Below are 21,780 nucleotides of genomic sequence, written 5' to 3' on the forward strand. Positions count from 1 at the left end.
AGAAAACAGCTTTTATGTCTCGATTTGCTCAGCTCAGTATTACAAATCTCACCTCTGAGCAGTGACTCTCTCTCAGCATTTAACAGCCTGTATTTTCAAAGGCCTCTGACCACCTCAGCCCTTCTAGCTTCCAGCTAGTGCTCACCCTCACGGTAGAGCCTCACAAACACGGAGAGTGAGCTTAACCCTTGGGGAGGTAAACACCTAAAATAAAGACCCCCAGGCCAGAAATGGCTGGGCTTCACAAGGCATGCACCTCGTGTGCAGCTGGTCCTGTCTCAGCTCCAAAATCAGCAGGACACCAAAGGAGGTGAAGGAGGAGGGGAGAACAGAGCAACATGGCTAGCCTTTCACAGCAAGAAAGGAAACGCTGTGCAGGCAGCCTGGGCCAAGCAGCCCTGAATTTTAATCAGCCCCTTTTCTTCTGAATGGAGAACTTGGACATTGGTCTGGTGGCTGGGAAGACCGCAGGCATTTCAGGACAGGCTCATTTCGTGGGAGAGCAGGGCTTTGGAAAAAGGACTGGTTGCTGCAATTAGACTTGCACAGGCATCTCCTAGGAATCAGCAATGCTCTCCTATGCCAGCTGCAAACTGTGAAAGATTTCTCCTACCTGGATCACTTATTGTTGCCCCATGAGTTGACCTTATGATTCACAGGTACCCCACTCTCTGGAGGAGTATTTTCTTTCCTCGAGACACTTACGCTGCTACAGTCCATGAAGAGTGTGTCCTGCCTGACAGCCTCAGGTGAGTGTTTGGGATGGCGGTAGCTTAGTCAAAGGAGGCACCTGACTGCCCCACAGAAGTTTCTAGGTAGAGAGGCTCTCTACCAGACTGGATTAAATAGCAGCAGCACAGGTTCATCCTGCTGGGAATGCTAGCCAGGTAACTCTCTGCAACCTGCCAAGTAGGACCATGCGATTTGCAGGCTGTGCCACCCTTCATATCTCCGGCACAAGCCAATATACTAAGGGCTTTGCATTAATGCTACAGCTAGGGATGACAGGTTCTGTCCTGGTGTTCCCCTCCAGTGCATCTGCAATGCCTTCACTATGGCAAAAGGGCAGGAATCAGCTTAATTTCTCCAGGTGGGAACATGCAGACTGTCTCCCCTCACCCCTCTCCCCACCCTTGTGTTTGAAGACATCCACGGGCAAGCACTTGTCCTCGGCACCAGCTCCTCGGAGACCAGTGCCAATTATGGCCAGCTGAGAGCAGCTCTTCCAACACTTGCCCAATTACAGGGATGGCCAAACCATTGTCCAGACAGCATAATATATATATATATTCATCCTTTCCGCAGATAGACTCAGGAACTGGGAGCTAATCAATTAACAGCCTCCCAAGACAGAGATTCCTGTGGTGAGTATTCTGGATTTGGGGTTGTTGTTGTCATTAAAATAATTGCTTCAACGATATATCTAACCAGCAAAGAGACAAAATAGGGAAATGAAAAATAATCATGAAAGTAGAAATGAAGATATTTATAAATTACAAAAAAGACAAAACCAACATAAAGATTACCTTCTGCTGATATGATCTTTTAAACAAAGCCTGCCCTCAGAAAATAGTGCCTAACACTCAGAAAATAAACACGATGGGCTGTGGGACAGAGCCATGAATGTAACTAGCCTCTTCTATCTCTGTGTTTGCGATCGTGCTCTGTGGGACATTTCATTTTGGTGACTGCAGTCTGCCATGTGAAAGCTAAGCCCAAAGTGCAGCACACAGCTAGCTCCCAAGGCTCACTTAATCTTGGTTAGACTGACAGAAAGAATGAAAGAGGTGTCAAGGGTGATGCACAGCAGGCCTGCTGGAGACACTGCTGCCTGGTACCTAGGAAGAGCTCCTCAGCCTTATCAGATTTCTGTGGTAGAGACTGTGCATTCCTAGGGAGAGGCTCAGGAGCAGGCAGCTGGGTAACCCAAAGCTCTGGGCAAGGGAGATGGAACAGGAATAAATATCTTTGATCAGTTGAAAGGGGTAAAAAGAAAACCCAAACCCACCATCCCCCATAAGCTCTCCAGCATGGTGCTGCTAATAGGGAGTGATGGAGCTCAGAGTTCAGAATTCTTTCAGCACAGAAGTGCTGATCAGATAATCTATCCAACAATGCATTTAAAAAATAGTGTCAAGTTAATTTTCTTTTTTAAAGCTGTGCTGTCATTATTGCTAATGCCAAGAAAGACCAGTGAAGTTAAAGGCTTTTAGAACTGAGTGTGCTTTGCACTCTCCTTGGTTCTTATATCTGCCAGAGAAAGCAATAACTATGCTTTACCTTAGGATAACTGTTCTTGCATTTTCTCATTCACTTTTTCAGGGAATGTGACCTCAGCTCCCTAGAATTTTGCAGAGTATTTCTAAGGTGTCCAAAAAAGAAGCAAAAGAAACCTGTTATCACCAGGTGTAAATTTATAATGCAGGGATCTAGACTGGGAGATTGCAAGGGTCCATAAACCTAAAAAGATGGGAAACCAGGAGGTCAAAGTAGCACCAGTTTGGTTTATAAGCTTTATAGAGGATTAAAACCACTGCAAAACAGGAGTCACATTGTGATCTAATTGAAACTGTTTGCATGCTGAGCATGGCTGTCTGTAAAATAAAAAGCCAGTATTTAACTTTCTAGACTTGCAACGTAAAAGTACCATTAACAAAAGAGAATTAAAAGATTATGTCTCTGCATTATTTCATTCCAGAAGATTATAAGACAAAAGAAGAAAATGAAAAGGCATATACTGGAATTTTCTCCAAAGGAGAAACTAGCTGTGACCTCTTTAATGTATTAAATGAATTAATGCATTACAACTTCCTCCCCTCACCCTCGAGCGTCCTCTGGGAAGCAAAATTGTGCCATCTAGTGGGATTTAGACCAAGCCAGTTAAACTGTGTATAATTGCTAGACACTATGGACCCGGGGCCTCCATTCGAACATGTACGGCATGGGTCTTGGATCACATTTTGCTCCTAGGTTCAAATCCCTCCCCTGCTAAAGCTGCAGGAAGCATTTGGAGGGGGTCTGCTCACCCTGCCTGGCTTAGGGGCAGGGGGACCTGGTGTGTTCAGAAGGGGAGTATCCAAAAAGTGGCCCAGGACCTGCAGGGTGGCCACTGTGTCACTAACAAACTGAAAATAGGGACAATAGGGAAAAACGGGCAAACACAGCACGACAGGCTGGGGAGGTGGGAACTTCTTGCCCCTTGAGCCGGATAGCACTGGGAAGGTAAAATACATCCCAAAACGGATGCTTGTTTTCCAGGGGGCAGAGAAGGGGAAGGTAAATGGCTTTTTAATTTATTTGCTAGGTCTATGTTTCTTCTTGATTTCTGAGTTGATGGGAAAAATTAGAAAAAATATTTTAATGACTACGACTTGGTAAACTTGAAACCTCAAAGCCCTGTGATGTGGTTCCCCTGTGGATGAAGAAGCTGCTGCTTGCTAGGCAGCCAGCAATGTGTTTTGATACACTGCACAGTTATGGAGCTGCTGTATGCAGATGAGACTTTAACACAAGCTATCTCATTTCCTAGTACTCTTCTGTAACTTTAGTTAAGTATTAGGCCTAATATAGATTTCCGTATGATCTTTTAACCTTTGCACGTTATGGATTGGTGTATCGTTATGTCAGACAGGCATTTAACTGCTTGCAATTTTTTTCTCCCATGCTAGTGATAAGGGAGAGATATATCATGTATGGCTGCAATATTAAAATCAGTCTGAGTGTCACAAATGACTTGTATACCTCAGTATCAAACACAAATCTAATAAAACCTGATAGATGTCCCTTGGGAACACTCCTTATTGCCTCACAGGCACAACAGGTGAATGAGTAACAACTCCAAGAGGAGTTCTCAGTATCGGAAAAAGTAAAGTTCATTGGCCGATCCTGAAATAATTAACATCTCTTTCCTTTCCAAATGCAGTGAGAAGTGATCTCTTCCAAGAAAACATAAGCTGTTTTTCTCCATCTCAAAGCATCCCCTGGAATAATTGGATCAATTCTGTGATCTGGGAGACCTTGTCTTCCTTGAATCCATATGGAAAGAAATCTTAAGAACGTTTTGGTTATTTCTTTTGGATTTTTACTTCTCTTCACTGCTTATGGAGGGCTCCAGAGTCTGCAGGTAAGTGAAGCATCTCCCACTAGCTGGCAGGACAGCTGGCCTGGAAGTGCATCAGCCCAGCTGGTGGTGTGAAATCCCTCAGTCTTTCCATTGCTTCTGTGAGGAAGGTATGCACTTTTTTTTTTCTTTTTTCTTCCTAAATTGCATAGGGTAGGGCATCAGCTTGGCACAGGTTAGAATCCCTCACCCAGACCCATAGCATCTACTAAATAGATTATTCTAATACTTCTCAGATAGATTGAGTGCTTGCATCAGAGTACCTCGTTTGATCCACATAAGCTGTTTGAATTAAAACTAAATTTCTCTGAGATATTTCTCAGAAGATACTGAAAAAATGAAAACAAATTCCTTTTTTGGAAAGGGTTTCTTTTGAATACTTCTAAATGCCATACTTTCAATATTATTATAATACAGAAATGTTAAATAATGAAAGTATATGCCCACCTTATTAAATAATGTGAACATAAAATAATATAGTTTCATGATGTAACATAGTAATAAAAAAATCTTACTTTATATCAAAGGCAGCCACAGATTGTATTTACATTAACATCCTAAAACACAGTACAGAGATTTGTAAATGACTTGAACACTCAGCATAGCATACCTCAGAGCTGGCTTGTTTAGCATAGGAAAGAAATATAAAAAGGCGGAGGGGATACTGTTGCTTTCTATGAATACTTCAGGTTAGATAAATGCAAGGAGTTTTCCAGAGTATATGACTGCTGGTCTAATGACAAACAAACGGATATAAGCCATCCATGACCAGGGTTAGGCAGGATATTAAAAGATATCCCTGAGCAATTGGGTTCTTGAAGGATTTTCCAAACAGTGTAGGAATCCCTATGCTTTAAAGGTGGAGTTTGATATGTTTATTAAGGCTTCTTTTTCGCTTTTTCATGTAATATGGAACAGTTGTTTGTGCTAATAAGGAGCACAGCTCATTTCAGGGGAGGTCCCACCTAGCTCTGCACACCTGCCTCTTCTCTCTGAGATCAGTTTCTATTTGCTAAGACTCAAATTCCAAGCTCAAGGAAGTTCTGCAAAAACAGTCCCAAAATGGATGGAGATGTTATGAGCTGGGCAGACTAATGAGAGGGGCAATGATAAACCCAAGACATCACAAGTCAGCCCCACCATCTGAAGCCATGCATGTTTAGGTGAAGTGCTGCAACACGGATGTTCCCTCTCCTGCAGCACAGAGTGGTACTGACTTACAAAGTAGACCTCTTCCCGCTCCATTTTACCTTGGTGGTTAAAGATGACTTGTTGAGATACAATCAAAAGCAGGTTATTTTATTGATTTGTAGACTGCAGGAGAGGTATTGAAAACAGGCACCACTTATTTCAATGTCCCCCCACAAAACAAACAACAACAACAACAACAAAAAACACACACAAAAAAAAAAAAAAAAAAAAAAGAAAAAAACAACTAAGCTAATCGTATGATTTTGAAATCCTGGCTCCTAATTTTGGGAATTTGTAGCTAACAAAAGCAGGCATTGATGCATTAGAAATGAGACCTCTGTGATCATTGAGTCTCTTTGCCTGTTGGCAAAACAACTCTTCCAGTCCCCAAATGCACTGACACTGCTCAACAGAGAAAATACCCTCCTCAACTCCCTGTCCTGATGGCTGAAGAATTTAGACAGTATCAGACCTGCAGTTTGAAGTAAAGAATCTTTCACTGTGGTGAAGTCAGCCCTTGCAATACAGAGCTAAGGATATGCTTGCTTGGGGCAAAGAGAGAAGGACAAACCCAAAAAGAGATTATCCCTCATTCAGTTTGCTTTCAACAAGAAACTTAAATAACTCTAAATAATCTAAGACTGTACTAACCAATGCTTTGGATCTGAGCAATCCTCACGTGGTTCAGTACTGTATTTTCATAAAAGGGCTATCACTGTGAGAAAATAAGCATTAATGCACAGGCAGAATGCTCTGGGGAAAGGGGTTGGAGAGAGAGGGAAGCTAGGGCTGGATATTACTATTTCTCCCTGAAGCCACCCTCTGTACACTATAGCAGCATACACCTGTGGTAAAATCTGTCTCACATGCTGTTATTGTCCTTGCAGAGCAGTCTCAACTCAGAGGAAGGCCTGGGTGTTGCTTCCCTAAGTGTTCTCTATGCTGCTCTTATTATCTCGTCCATGTTTCTCCCTCCAATCCTCATCAAGAAGCTGGGTTGCAAGTGGACCATCGCAGGCTCTATGTGCTGCTACATTGCCTTCTCCTTGGGGAACTTCTATGCTAGCTGGTACTAGTGCTCAATTTAAGTACTTGAACCCTCTCTATTTTCTCTGGACTAGATAATGGTTAGGGCAAAACTCTCTTTATCTCAACCCTTACCTTACCTCCATGTTGTGGATGTAAAAGTTAAATGCCAAAGGTATTGCCTGCAAGGGATAGGGATAAATAAATCTAGTAACAGCTGGAGCAGAAGTGAAAAGCTGCAAAAAGACAGAATGAATGCATCCATTTACCCACCTGATGCTGCTTCTCTAGCTCATACATCTTGCAGAGATTTCCCTTAAAAAAAAATAAAAAAAAAATCCAAATGACTGTTTGGACTATTTTTGGAAATATTGAAGGGAAATCTGTTTCCTAGTCAGCGGCTCTGTGAGCAGAGGACCACATGAGGGGGCATGTTCCTGCCTTGCCCTCTCAGAGGTGGATGACAGGGAATGGAAATCTGCAGAGAAAAGGTGTTGTGATTTGTGATCCATCTTCCAAGGGGCAGATGCGATGTAGTTCTCAAGTACAAGGGGATAGGGCACACACAGACGTAGCTAGCCTAGCCTAGACCTAGACCCTGGACACAGCTGGGAGTGCTTTCAGATCCTAATTTTCAGAAGTGTGGCCCTTTCTTGGTTTCACATCATAGATTTGTTGAATCACATACAGGATAAATCTATTTCTTTGATGTCTATTTTTGCCTCTGGTACTTTGGGCAAATGATTATTACACTAATGGATGATAACCATGCTAAATAAAGTGTTCTTTGGCAGGTACACATTAATCCCTACCTCTGTGATCCTGGGCTTAGGAGGAGCACCACTCTGGTCTGCCAAATGCACTTACCTCACCATTGCTGGCAATTCATATGCTGAGAAAGCAGGAAAAAATGGGAAAGACATTATCAACCAATACTTTGGGGTCTTCTTTCTGATATTTCAATCCTCTGGAATCTGGGGAAATCTTATCTCATCCCTGATATTTAGCCAGTCTTCCAACAAAGGTAAAATAATTTAAAATCTTGATGCTTCTTTCTACTCTATGCATCAGCTAGTTTTAGATAGCTAAAAGGTAGATTTCTGTAGTTGAGAGACTGACCCTCAATTCTCATCCTAGGCAATTAAAACAAACACTTCAGACGTGAGTTAGCTCATCTGAAGGCACGTGTCTGGAGTAGATTGGCTAAATTGCTCTCTGGAATCGTCTATTTTGTATCAGCTCTTCATCAGCTATAAACGGAGTTCAGACAACTAGCTCAAAAATAGATGTCCATTGAGTTCCTTTTGAATTCCACCCATCTTGTAAAGCACAGATAGGCTGCTGGCAGTGACAGTCTTTCAGATCTGACTTCTATTTAAAGTGGATTAAAACAAAAAGCACTACAAGCTTTTCACAAAGCTTGTAGTATTGAATTAATTTGCTGCTAAACATTCACGGTTAGTCAAGCTGATGTTGGTGCTTACTGAAAATTAGTGCTTTTCAGAAATGTCAAGAAGAAACAGAAGTAGCTCTTGGCAGGAGTCTGCATGCCAGGGCTCCTCCAGCATGTTTCAGGTTCAGGCAGCAGATGTTGATGTAGCTTGAAGAAATCACTCAATAGCACTGCCCTCATTTCCCAAGCTTGTAATTGGTATAAGCTTTAAATGGGCAGTTGTGAAGATAAATTAATACTTGGACACCACCTAGAGATTCAAAATGCTATGGTGTATTATAATTATTGCAGTCTTCCAGGCTTTCCCTATTCCATCAAAGTCAGAACAGGATGGACATGGAAGGAGCTTTCCATATCCACTGCTGCTATGAATAACAAGAAGTTACCTCTCTTCCCTAGCTCAGTTAAACTGTACGTCCTCTGGGGGGTTTTCACATAGGGATTAGGTTGAACCTAAATGTCAGGGAGTTGGCATCAGGATTTAATCTTTGAATCCTTGGCTATATGGCAAGGTAGTTGTGATACTTGTGGAGAATCAGGCTTCCTTTAAACCTAAACACCATCAAAGCAGAATGCTGAAGGACTTTATCACTTTCAACAGAGCCTTGCTGACCTGATTACTGAGCCACACGATATCTCAGGAGGGACCAGATGCTCTGGTTTAATTTGCAGGCCAGAGGATTTGGTGCAGCTGTGGGGTCTGCAAAACATTTTACTCTTCCTTGCCTCACAGTACGCGTCACATTAAGTGATGTTAACAAGAGGATTAAAATGCTGTCTGTCTTGTAAATCCCCTCCTAGTTTTACATCTGGGGATGTTCCTTAAAGTCCAAAGAAATTCTTAACTTTTACTTACTTTTTGTCAGCTACATGGGATTTCAGGGAAGGTTGTGTTCCTGAGAGGTGTGCAATGACCAGCACATCTCAGTGATGAGCAGCCATGCTACAAGTCATACTCCCCAACCGTGCCTTGTCAGTGGGACTCAGCTTTAACCTAGAGGGTACTTCTGGCTGGGGTAAGGTTTTCCAGGCACTCAGTTCTTTGCCTCTCCTCTGACTGTGCAGGAAAAGTACCTACCTATACTGCCCACTTCAAATGTGCTTAAAATGTCATTGAACAGCAAGAAAGATACAGTGTGCACCCACAGAATCAGAATGCATTGACATATTGCCTGCATCAATGCATCCAAACTCAGCAAGGCAAGCTGCTTTGTGATGCAGTGCTACATCAGGAGACAGCAATCAACGTAAGTTGCAAGAGTCATCGTCTCTCATTCATTGATATTGTAGCCTAGCCTTATTTCCAAAAGAACAGAGCATACCCTGCCTGGCACCTTCTATACTTCCAATTACATGTGCATCTTCATCTTCAGATGATTTATGTACAGATAAAAAACTTGGTTTATGCTCTTCCATGTTTTACTATTGTGAGTCACTTTTTGCACATTGTAACTTGGCTGAGGATCTTTTTGTCCAAAACCACGTAGAAGTAGCCATTGGCAATAATAAAGTAATTATTTTCTTTATGTTATGAAGTTTAATCTGGTATTGACTCTAAAGCTATTTATGAAACTGGTGAACAGCTGCTTCACATTGCAGCAGCACTGATTGGAAGCAACGGGGAAAAGCACACTAAAAGTAGTTACTCAGTAACTCGACTGAAAATTACAGATCAGGCCCTGTTTAAGGAACCAGCCAAGGTACACCATATTGCCCTTTATTATGCTTGGGCCAATGACAAATTCCGCAACAAAAGTACTGAAATTATGGGGTTTTGATCATCAATTCCCTCTGCACAGCTTATTTGGGACGATGCTTAGGGTCGGTGTTTTGCCTTCACAGACAGGGTCCTGGAGGAAGTGGGCACGGTGTCAGGGGGACGCACAGGGTGTGTGAGTGTGTGCACGTGTGCCACTTTGGCACGTGCCCAGCACAAGGATGAAGGGATTAAACAAAGCAAAGGTCTTACTCCAAACTCTGCCAAGCTGGTCTGGTTTCAAGTATGTTCTCAAATAGTAATAAAGCTCGTAACAAAGCCAGGAAAAGCCGTATTCTTGGAAGACTGCATTAATGGGTAATCATAATTTGAATTAATAAAGCAGGAAGATGTCTCAAGGTGGTTTCCATTGCTATAACATATACAGAAATTACCTGGAGAGGGACAGTGTGTTCTGGCTCTAAGAGCTGAGGTCCAGCCGTTCGATGCTGTTGTGAACTGAGGGACCTTTCCGGTGGTGCAGTATGATTAAGAGGTACATATATACCCTGGAACTTTAAATGCTGCAATCTGAGATGGGTTTCAGATTTAAGCCTCTGGCTTTATTCCACATGGCCATGTAACTGCCGATTCAATGCTCTGTCTTGAGCAACTGTTTTCGTTAAACCAAATTTTTGTGTGTTAAGCTTGGGTTCTGAAGTTAAACGCCTCTAATTGGGAAGGATTTGAAACCATGACTAATCACTGAGCGCTGGATTCCCTTCTCATTATGTCCTTATATCCAGTGTGCACTCATCTCATGTCTTCTCTGTCCTGCCTTTCTTTTGGTTCTTACTGAAATAGTGGAAATCTCAGAAGAAAGCCTAGCATGCTGCGGAGCACATGATTGCATGACTGAGACCACTAACACCACTGCATCAGCAGGACCCTCAGAGTCCTTAAAATACACTCTGCTAGGGATCTACACCGGTAAGTAATCCACACAATCTTTAATGAATATCGCTGATGAGGAACCCACTATTTGTGAAACCATGTATAGTCTGCAGATTAAGTTTCCAACTTTCTCCTTCAACCCAATTTGCTAAAAAGAAATATGATATGTGAGAGCTGTAAACAACTCCTTCCTGAAGAGCTTCAAATGCTGTGTGCCACATCGTTTTTGCCTAAAGCACTTTTCACCTGGAGTAAAGCTGAAGCCCAGCAGGACTGTCCTGTAATTAGAGGTGGATCTGTACCATGGCTCCCGAAAACGCCCACCCTTGGGGGTGGGGGGGGGGGGGGGGGTTGGATCCCTGCTGAGATTTTACAGCTTCAGTCAATTCTCAGCTGTGATGCTTGAATTTGTAATACATTTGTGCAAAAGGAGAAGATAAAAAGCAGTGCTAGGCGAATTGGCACGTCTCTCATTTAGTAACGACAGCTCCAATAGACCTTCCTTGCATAAGGCTAGAAAGAAATCAAAGATGGGGAAGGTTGATACCATCAAAAACTGGAATGATAAAAATAGATATATAAAGATCCATTCTGTGACATCTTGTAGAAATGAAAAAAGTTCAAAATGCATCTGGCTCAGAACAGGTTCATCTCGAGATAACAGGGAAGTATATAGCAAGGCAATATGTCACCTTACCTCTGTTAAAATATCTTTGCAGTCTCTGCACACATATATGCTCATTATTCTGGGACAGATGGATAGAATTTGTCATATGCTCATACAGAGCGTATGCAACCCAGTCAGAGCCAGCACTCACCAGACGAGCCCATCACAGCAAACCTTCTCTCCTTCCCAAGCCTCCATTCCTTATCGGTGAGAAAACGCAAAGAGTATTCCCCAGTTTCCCTTACAGAGTGTGCTGGAGCTGATGCCCTTCTGTTAAAGGAAAGTTTGGCTCGCAAGTTCAAGTTTAAATTTGACGACTAACATATACAGCACTCCCTTAGGCTTTGCTCATGCAAAATGAATGCAACCCCGCTGTCTACTGACCCTGCGTCAGTAGGGTTTCATTTTTCTTTTACGCTTTTAATAAAAGATATGTCTTTTCCTACCTCAGGGGAAGCCATATAGCTAAATATTTCATTTACAGACATTTTTAAAACGTCTCCCTTATTTGGTTGCTGAATACATATTTTGCCAGGTTGGGTGGAGCCAATAATGGATAAGTCTCCTGTTGTTTATTTTGTGCATGTTTCTATTTATGTTCATACCAATCACTATTAACCCATGCAGTTACTTATCTCCTGTAGTCGCTCTTGGTTTGTTTGACATATTTGTTAGAATATTTGTTCTGTAAATGTGCATGTCCTGCTCTCATCCATTTAAGTCCTGCAATCAGCCCATACACACTAATGAACACCCTGGCAGGATATACACGTCTTAATGGTTTACAGTCCAGCCACAGTGGAGAAACAGTACGCTGGAGAACATATTTTCATTCTAGAAGACATTGGTGAGAAATAATAAACAATTCGAAATTGAGGCAATTTAATATAAATCTGCTAATGTATTTGGACAGTAAAAGTCATCAGAAAGTACCACAAATGTAGTAACATAGGAGGACATTAAACAAGCCACATGGATGAGAAGAGGGGCCTGGTTCTCCTCTTATTCTCTAACTCCACTTGTTTGCATGGAGGGATTTCTAGCCTACATCAGTAAGAGAGGAAACACAGTCATGCCTTGTATCTGTCATAAAGCAATCAGTTGCCAGTCTGTGGCTTCATGTATATTACTAGCTACAATTATCTTCCTGATAACGTGAACAAAATCATATTGATTCACTTCACAAGCAAAAAAATGTAGACTGATACATGCACGATCATTTTTTTTAATTAACTACGCGACGTATTCTTTTATATGCTGCTTCTGCTAGGAAATTATAGGTTCAAAGCTGTAACTCGTGTCTTTTTCAAGTCACCTACAGTTGTTCACTGTCAACTTTAAAACAGCACATACTCAAAGCCCTGCTCAGAGCTGACCAAATAGCTAACCAAATAAAAGGGCCACATGTACTGGGATCCAAGGCAGCGGTTCTACTCCTAGTGCTTTATTTTTCCTTCCGTGTAGCTGAAGGAAGATCCCAACCATGAATGCCTTGGCACTGAAAGTGAATATTCCTCGCTTGTGTTGATTTAAAGCCTTTTGATAGATCCAAAGGGAGCTCTTTCTGGCCAGCTCCCCAGCCCCGTGACCCCTGGCCTGCCCTGGAAGGGTGAGCCATCACCCTTGGTGGCCGTGCAGCTGGCCTGGTGGCTGTCACAACACGCTAGTCACAGCTAAGCGGAGGGGATTTGTGAGGTGCACAGCTGTATGCAGAAGATGCAAATGTAGATCAGGCCTCCTTGTTTACACAGAAATGGCCTTTACACTGAAGGGGAATCAGATTCATCTGCCAAAACATCCCATAGAGAGCTAAGCACTAAGTCAGAACGATAACAGCAACAAGCGATTTCCCATCCTTCTTCCAGCATTCCTCATTTTTTTCATGAACTTTTTGTTTTGTTTTTGCAGCTAGTGGTGTGCTAGCTGTGTTGCTGATTGTTATATTTCTGGACCAGATCAAATCTGACCAAGCAGAGACTGAGAAAGAAATACAAAAGACACCATCCCTTTGGTCTACGTTCCTAGCAACTTTCCAGCACCTTAAAGACAAAAGACAATGCCTTCTAATCCCTCTGACAATGTACAGTGGGTTTGAACAGGGATTTCTTGCTGGTGACTACACAAAGGTGTGGATGACAATGCAAATCTATTTCTGTCTGTTTTTTTGTGCCTTTGTGACTTACTGTTGCATCTGATCTATATTTACTTGTTAAATGAAGATGTTCTCAGTGGTGATTTGTGGCTAGCTAAATTACTGCTTACTTCTACTTGAATGAACTCTGTGTGACATCTTCAAACAGAATAAGCCAGCGGTAAACATGTCCCTTGGAACAGCCTTAAAAAGAGCACAGTGGAGAGCTTAACTCATCAATAGAGGACACAGCAGAGAGCTACAGGTTCAAACTCTTCGGCTTGCTGTAAATAACAAACTGGGAGAAAAGCCAGAAGTCTGCAAAGTTTTTGTATCTTCCTTCCTTCTGGTTTCTCTAGAGTTTCTGTAAGTGCAAATCAGCATACATGCCACATATTTTATTTTAAGAACCTTTACAGCAAGAGGGCAAGCCCTTAACATTGCTGGCTGAAAGCCCTCACCAGTTGCTAGTGGAGCAGGTCCAAACCCTGACATTGAAACCTCCTCTGCTCCTCCAGTTCCTCTAGAAACCTGGACACGTAGCAGGTGTACTCTCCACACATTTGTTGAGAAAGCCTCCAAAGAAAGGGGGAAAACTTCCTGAGCTGCTTATTTTAAATTTAAGCTTACAAACCTTGCATATAAGCAGACAGAAGGGAGCACCTGCTGCTGTGTTTGAATGCATTGAGAGGGGCACGCCAAGGCCATGTCCAGTGGCTGCATGCTCTTGCAGGTGAGGTCCTCTTCATTTCCTGGGAGGTGCATGGTGACAACCATAGTGCCGATTGTTGATCTTCAGATCTTGAGGTACAAAGGGAAAGGCAGAAAACTCCTAGTGCCACTGCCAGGAGCTTTATTTGCATAGTGAGCAGTGCCCCAGTGTTTTCCCCAGCTTGTCACTGCTCTGTTTGCATAGCATAGGTCTGACTGGGAACCGGGTTAGGAATATCACTGCTGAAGGCCAACTATGTCAGTACTCCAGAGACCTGTCAGCAAACTCCGTAGCTGTGCTCCTTTGACCTTGTCTATGCTGGCTATTTACTAAATACACAGGCTAAGACCCTTGAACCTTAGCTGCATATTTTCCCTGAAGCCAATGTGTCACCACTGTCTCTCCTCTTGCAGACATATGTGACCTGTGCCCTGGGGATACACTATGTTGGTTACGTGATGATCTGCTTTTCAGCTGTGAATTCCCTCTGCTCTCTGCTCTTTGGAAAGATCTCTCAGTTCACGGGTAGAAAACTCCTTTTTGCTTTAGGTATGTAAAGGTCACTTGAAGGACTGATTACCTCATGTAATATATCGAATCCAGTGCTCAACCCCTTTGTATGCACCACAAAGGGAGAGCTCCCTGTCATCTCTCAGTTAAAACCGAAGTCAACTGGGGGGCAAACTTAACTCATGAGAAGAGAGGCAGCATAGCCAACCACTGTGTTCAAGTCATTGCCTTACATCACTTTGCTGGTGTAGTTAACCCTGCTTTTGTCTGCTCAAAAAGCATCCTACAGCCTTGATGCTTTATAGCTCTAATGCAACCAGTGATAAATGATCTTACAATGCAGCTGTTGAGGTCTACACTGTACCTGAGAAGGATTTCTCCATTGGGATGTAACTTCCTCACTCTTATGGAGTGAAAACAACCAAAAGCCTAGTAGGATACACTGCTGATTTGAGTCTCAGGGGGTGGTGAACCAGGAACTGTCAGTAACCAGTCTAGGAATTTTAGGAAAAATTTAAAAGGTTGGCCTAGTGTCCTTTTCACTGCTTGTTCTAAAGGGTGAAAAATAAAGGAAAGACTCATGCTAGTGTGTCAGGCTAAAATAACTTGAAGGCCTATATATGGAACGCCAATGTTTAGATTGCCATGAGAAGAGATTTGTATATTTAAGAACCTCTTCAGGGAACGTTGTTACAGGAAGTAATGGAATAATGGAGGCAGAAGAACACCAAGAAATATTTAATTTCTGTCCTAGTATCCACTGAAGTATCTATGCTGGGGTGTATTGATACTTTACTTCCATTACACAGACCTCTATTATTAGAGACCTTCACAGGAATTTTTAAACCTGGGCGGAGAAGAAGAAATTTAGTGTCCTTTATATTACTGTCACTACGTTTCATTCTGTGAAACTAATTTTAGATGTAAAAAAAACAAAACAGCAATTTAAAATCAAAAAAAATATAGCATTAGTAATGCAAGACCTCTAACCTCTCAGTTCTGTTCAATAGTCTTTGTACTCAGACTCTAAAGGTGTGCCCGTGACAGAGAAGAGCCAGTTACTTACTTACGTGCTGCTTTTAAAAAGAAAGACAGAAAGACAGCAGTAACTCTAGACATCCTTAATTGCCTCCTTTAGCCCTGAAACAAAATATGTTTTTAAGGGCTACCTAAGGAGAGGTGACCAGTGCTTGCTCTCCCTTGCGACATGCCTCGCATTCGGATCGCAGGGCTTTCAGCAGCCCCTTCTGCTGCTGCGTGGCAGTTCTCATTCTCTGGGATATAAGCCACACCAGATTCCAGGATCCCTCGGTTTAGGACACTGCTCAGAATTATTAACTGAAGACTGCAAATGGATTGCATTGTCTTGTATTTCATGTGATATCAACCCAGTCAGCACAAATCCCAATGAACCAGAAATATTTTAAGATTGCTTTGTGCTTTAGCTGGGGGAAGAATTTTAAAGGGCACTATCTGTCCTGCTTACACTAACATTTGTGTTTCTCTTCTTTCTTTCTAAATTGACAGCCACGGTTACGAACGCTGCCTGCATAATAGCACTACTGCTGTGGAAACCTCATCCTAACCAGCTTGTTGTGTTCTTCATATTCCCTGCTCTTTGGGGCATATCTGATGCCATTTGGCAGACACAAACTAATGGTAAGTCCTGGTGACAATGAAATGAATTCTCCTGAGATATAAAAATTTACATTTGTATTTATAAGCAATCTGGTTTAGAACATGCATAATAATTATGATGGGTCTAAGACAGCATCTGAAAGAAATATGTTAGCTCTTTGGAGACCTGAAGAAATAAGAACAAGTTAGGAATAAGAAAGTAGAATACTCAATAAACATTTTTTTTTTTTTTTTTTCAAAATGAAGAGAGGAGAACATTGTAGAAGATAATAACAGATATTTAGAATAAATATTCTGGAGGAATGCAAGTATTTCACAGAAAATTAGAAAATTCAGGAAAATGATATATTTAGTCTGTCTTTTGTAATAAAGAAGAGCACCAACAAAAAGGATCAACTCAAAGATCAGCAACAACAGAAGCAGCAAATTAGCTGTTAGGAGCTATTGCAAAAAAAAAAAAAAAAAAAAAAAATCACAGAGAGCAATATTATGCGACCATGTAAATCCATCATTCATGCAGTTCTGATTTGTTCCATTTAAAAATCATAATAAATGTGGTAAGGTACAAGAGGGCAACAAAAAGGAGCAGAGCCTTGAGAGACTTCCATGTGAAGGAAGACTAAAAAACTAGAATGCTTCAGCCCAGACAAGTGATTAGTACGGAAAGCAGCCAGTGAGATTATGAATAGTATGGAAAATGTAGTTAGAAAAAAATGATTTATTCAGTATTTCACTCAATAACAGAGAAGGTGTTAACAAATAAAGTTATCCCACAGCAGCCCTTATAAAAAATAAAGGAAATGCTGTTATTCACACATTACATAATTGAACTGTGGTGTTCACTGACAAAGGATTTACAAAAGTCCCAAAATGTACATGGTTTTAGGCTGGAATTACATCGTTTCAGGGGAAAATGCTCTTGGGTTTTACTAAGCCTGGTGATCCAGAGGAAACCTCCAACACAGAAAGTCCTTTGATTGCCAGAGTCAGGAGAGCATCAGAGGGGAAAGATCATTTCTGCACTTTCCTCATTGCTTACCCTAGGTGTCTGTTACTGGAAGGCTATGGTTGGACTTCCTGTCTGATGCATAGCAGTTGTCCTTATAATCTTTGTGTTCTTCTGCTTTGTGGTAGAGTAAAATTATTATACATCGACAGTTCAGATACTGAACTGATACAAACTGATTTCCATAAGGATCCTTTAAATTCATCCCTCACCAAAACGAGAGGAAGTGCTCTTCTAGAAACTGAAGGAAGACTACAAAATGCTGGAGGGGGCAAGAAAGGGCCATAGTCTCTGATGCCTTGAAGTACAGCCTGCTAATGACTGTCAGTCACAGTCTTTTTAAGTCAATGCCGTAGCCTGTATCCGCAAGATACAGTTAAATGCTCCCCCACCTGCTCCCATGTCTTGATTCTTTATTCATGAGTATTATTTTCCTCCACCTCAGACTCATATTTGGGAGATACTGTAAGAACACGCATGTGACAGAACTAGCTTGCTTGGGCCCACATCAGCACATGTGTCTGGGCCTCCCTCCCTCTGGCTGCTTCAGTAGATGATGACTTGATTTTGCTCACTGAATAAATCAGTATGTTCCTCCTACAGAGCCAGAGGGAAATCACCACAGGCCTTTGCCTGGCACTTACAGCAATCTCCTTCCCAGCGTGTGTAGCAAACAAGGAACTGACCAGTCAGACTTCTTCCTTGTCCTTCCAGCAGCTCCAGGTCATATTCCTTGGAGCAGAGCTGGCACACACATCAAGTGACACCCTCTCAGCTTCTCTCATCTCAACCCACAGCCTTGTGCCTTTGACTTTGGCACAGTTTTAAATCAGTGCTCTCATTATTTAGGCTCATGAAAAGAGAGCATCAGTTATCATCTGCCCTCTCTGAAGAAAAGCTGTTCATTCATTTCCTGCTGCTTCTGCCCACAGTCTCCCTGGCTGTTCATCTGTCTCCTTCCCAACACTCTTGAGAACCAAAATTTTAAGTCTCCCACTGTTGTAAGAGATCTTCACAGAAAGCCTTGCCCTCAGACACTTGACTCCCTTGAGGACACCTCAGTAAGGACACTCTGTATGCCTGAGGAAGGGGCACCTGGTGCCCTCACTAGGAAAAGGGGTAGTGCAGAGGACCTCAGTGTCAGAGACCAAGGCTGGGAGGTGGCTGCAGTCCCCAACCCCCAGACAAGGCACAAATGGTGGACGACTCTTCATTGCCAGTGAGCTCTGCAGTGCTGAGACAAGTCTGACCCATATTACAGCACTGTAATAGGTCATCTACATTCCCATATTCCTGGTGGATGCTTACAAAAAAATCACATTTGTTGCTAACTGGGAAAAAAAAAAACAGCACACATATGTTCTTATGTTTGCACAGTATCTGTTTCTTCTTCTGCTTTTCTGCAGCTTCTAGTAACAAAAGTGCACAAGGTTTGCATTGTCACAGTGATGACAGCAGACCGTGCAGTGACATTACTGCATTATGCTGCATCCCAGAACAGGATCTGCAGATTGACATGCCCATTTAGGACAAAATCTCTTTGTCCCTTCATTAGTTTTATACAGGGAAAACAGCATTAACATCATATGAGAAATTCGTGACTCCAAAGGCTATGAGGTGAGACTAAGACCTCTAAAATAGCATTAGGGACTAAGATCTGCGGTGCTTCCTTAGGCAAGATCCCATGAATGCCCCTTCTGTCTCAGTAGATTAACCACTGAATACATACAATGGCATTGTGCCGCATACTTCGGGCATTTTATGGTAATCAGAGATGGTTTACTTTGTCCTGCTGTGCATAGTTAATGCTGGAGTTCCCCCTAGAGGATATATAGATAAGTCACTTCATCTTGTAAAGGCTTCCTAATACGTTTGTGTATGTGTATGCACGCATTTATTTCCAGTGAAAGCTGCTTCATTTCAGAGTGTGTAGTGCCCTCTCTTATCTAAACTGAACACAGCTGCTATTATCACCTTCCTGGCAATAACTGCACTGCAGACACAAACAACTGTGCAGCACAGAGCTATCAGGTAGACCACAGAAAAATAAAACTCTCTCCAGCCAGATGTGTGCCTTTAGAAAGGATGTGAATCAGTCTGGAAAGTTTATAAACCTGGACTCAAATGATTTCCAGCAGTCCTCTTACATATCCATGCCTACCCGTAGCAGAGGAAGGGGAAGACGCTGTAGGAGTGGGAAAGCAGGCAGTGGCAAGCAGGATGGATATTTCCATGAAAATGGGGGCCTGTGGCTGCCAGCAGGAATTCAGAGCTAGGAATTCAGACCTCTGAACTCAGCCAGCCCAGTGGGTCCTTCCAGAGCTTCAGCCAGGGAACTCGTGCCATGCTGCCCTCAGCAGTGTTTGTGATACAGATAAATGTTTAGGTTTGCGAACAAAACACCGTTGTGCTCCTCTATAACTGCTAGCTGATAGCTAATACACATCCTGGAAACTAGAACCTTCCTGCCAAGCCAGCACTTCCCACAGCTGAACTTCAGACTAAAGCTTCCCACTCAGTTCTCCCGTTGCTTTGATACAAAATGAAGGCTTCATATGGAGGAGAAGAGGTGCCAGCTGAAACCCAGAATCTTTACACATAGAAATGCCATGGCATCGGAAATTGTGCTATATTAAACCCTTCTCACTAATCTGCCATTTTCATGCATGCATAAATCCCCTTTCAGAAGAAAACACACGACATATTTGCAAAGTCTCTGTTACATGAACAACTTGTACTTGCTCATTTATTAGGCAAAACTATGAAGGATTATCAAATAATTCACAGACAATTTAATGAACTAAGTACATTGTACGATGCACTTATCCAACTTTTCCATCACATGTAAATTGAAACAATCAGTTAATGTCATCTTGTAGCCATCAGGAAGCAGTGAGTTTTTGCATACAGATGATGTCTTCCCCAGGGTAACAAAGCTGAAAGGTTAGTTGAGCCTACCCAGAATTCTAGAGAACTTTGTACTCTTCATCGTTTGGCTGAATGTGCATATTTCAAACATATGTGTTGTTAGATACAGAAGTGGATGAGAAGAGTCAAGGTTCATCATATTCCTCCCTGCTCACCACAGCTGAGTCAGTGGAATTGCTTGCTTCTCTATCACCACTTATGCTAGCTCAGCACCCAGAGGAAAACAAGTCCTCTCCCCGTCCCTGGATGCCTGACCAGTCAGACCTCGAGGCGGGAATCCATGCCTGAATCCCAGCTGCGGGTGTGCAGCTGACCAAGCTCAGTGGGAGCCTTCCAGGGAATATGAAAGTATTTAAGGACTTGGTCTAAGAACCTTCCCTTTTCTGGCTGATGATTTGAAAAATAAACTTCCTGCTACCTCACTTCAATAGCACACATCCGTTCTTCCTTCCTCTCATTTTCTTTCCCCCTTTTCTCTGATTTTTGCTACTTTGTCATTTTTGCTCTTTCACTTATTACATTTCATATGAGTGAAAAAATGTTCCAAGACAAAGCCTCTATTTTCCTTCTGACATTTCTGAGGTAGGGTCTACTTTCCCTCTCATGGTCTATTTATCCCTGTTGCAGAAAATATATGGTTTCATATTTAACCTTCACAAACTTCATCTCCTTGATTTCAGGACTCTATGGTGTTTTATTTGAGAAACACAAGGAGGCTGCCTTTGCAAATTACCGTCTGTGGGAATCATGTGGATTTGTTATTGCCTTTGGTTACAGCACCACATTGCAAGTCTACATCAAACTATACATTTTACTGGCTGTGCTTGTGTTGTCTATGGTCACGTATGGAGTGGTTGAATACATGGAAGCTAAGAGCTCCACTGGGACACCTACTGCTACAAAAAAGGAAAATGTAGGACCTCACACCCAGGAAACAAATATGTAACTAAACAAATATGTAACCCAACGGCATCAGAGTAATTGAGGTCGTCTCCTACAGGTATGTCTCCTTGGGTGTTCCAACAGGTACTGTTGGAAAGAGGAAAAAGGAGCAGATGTCAAAGCCAGTATACTACAAATGTCTTAGTAGATTTTTTTTTTTTTTTTGACATTTCAGCCTTATAAAGGAAGATTATCTGACTTCACCCTTTCATACAGGTGACCAACTAAATGTCTTTTTTTTTTTTTTTTAATTAATAAAGTCTTAATAAATGTAAATAAGACTATTGAAATCTTCATGTTTTTGTATTTGTGGATTGGACCTGGTACCACAGGTTTATAAATCAAACCTGCAAATCCCACATGCAGCATCAGAAGATTACAGCACCTGGAGTTCCTCAGCTGATTGCAAAGAACACGTATAATATTATAAAATCTATGATCTGTGGTCATGGAACCACTATTAATAAAGATGTGTATTGTTCTCATCCTGTGTTTTGTAAACACTTGCTGTAAATAGCATTACGGTACAAGCTGGATATATCTACAGTTTTTATCTGAACACCACAAAATGCACCAAGTCCATCAACTTATCTTAGGTCAGCAGACAGCTGTGTCTGCAGTAAAAGTTTAGCAATGGTATCACATAAAAAAACTGCCATAGGGATTTTGCTGCATAGTGTTCCAAACCTACTTCAGGCACAAGTTCATCTAGGAACACCTCGACACCAGAAACAAAACGATGGTCGAAGTTGTGGGGGCATGAGGCCTCTGCCCCTTCTTGGCCCAGGGGGACTGCCTGAGCCCAC

At 42.2% G+C, this 21,780-nt stretch overlaps 1 protein-coding gene across 3 annotated transcripts; it reads left to right on the plus strand.

Moving 5' to 3' along the window:
- Positions 1 to 475: 475 nt before the first annotated feature.
- On the plus strand, positions 476 to 21,250 carry UNC93A (unc-93 homolog A). 3 transcript variants are annotated; one of them, XM_035322481.1, is made up of 10 exons: positions 476 to 749; positions 1,306 to 1,364; positions 3,975 to 4,123; positions 6,199 to 6,380; positions 7,132 to 7,361; positions 10,351 to 10,476; positions 13,016 to 13,233; positions 14,364 to 14,499; positions 15,988 to 16,119; positions 20,713 to 21,250. In XM_035322481.1, the coding sequence occupies exons 3-10, from the start codon at positions 4,037 to 4,039 to the stop codon at positions 20,976 to 20,978; spliced, it is 1,377 nt and encodes a 458-aa protein (XP_035178372.1). In that variant the 5' UTR covers positions 476 to 749; positions 1,306 to 1,364; positions 3,975 to 4,036; the 3' UTR covers positions 20,979 to 21,250. The 3 variants fall into 3 exon arrangements, with proteins under 3 accessions (XP_035178372.1, XP_035178373.1, XP_035178374.1); XM_035322482.1 differs by having other exon boundaries at positions 1,310 to 1,364; XM_035322483.1 differs by lacking the exons at positions 476 to 749; positions 1,306 to 1,364 and having other exon boundaries at positions 3,982 to 4,230.
- Positions 21,251 to 21,780: the final 530 nt, after the last annotated feature.

This window comes from Oxyura jamaicensis, chromosome 3 (genome assembly GCF_011077185.1).
Source record: "Oxyura jamaicensis isolate SHBP4307 breed ruddy duck chromosome 3, BPBGC_Ojam_1.0, whole genome shotgun sequence".
In the NCBI taxonomy this organism is placed as follows: domain Eukaryota; kingdom Metazoa; phylum Chordata; class Aves; order Anseriformes; family Anatidae; genus Oxyura; species Oxyura jamaicensis.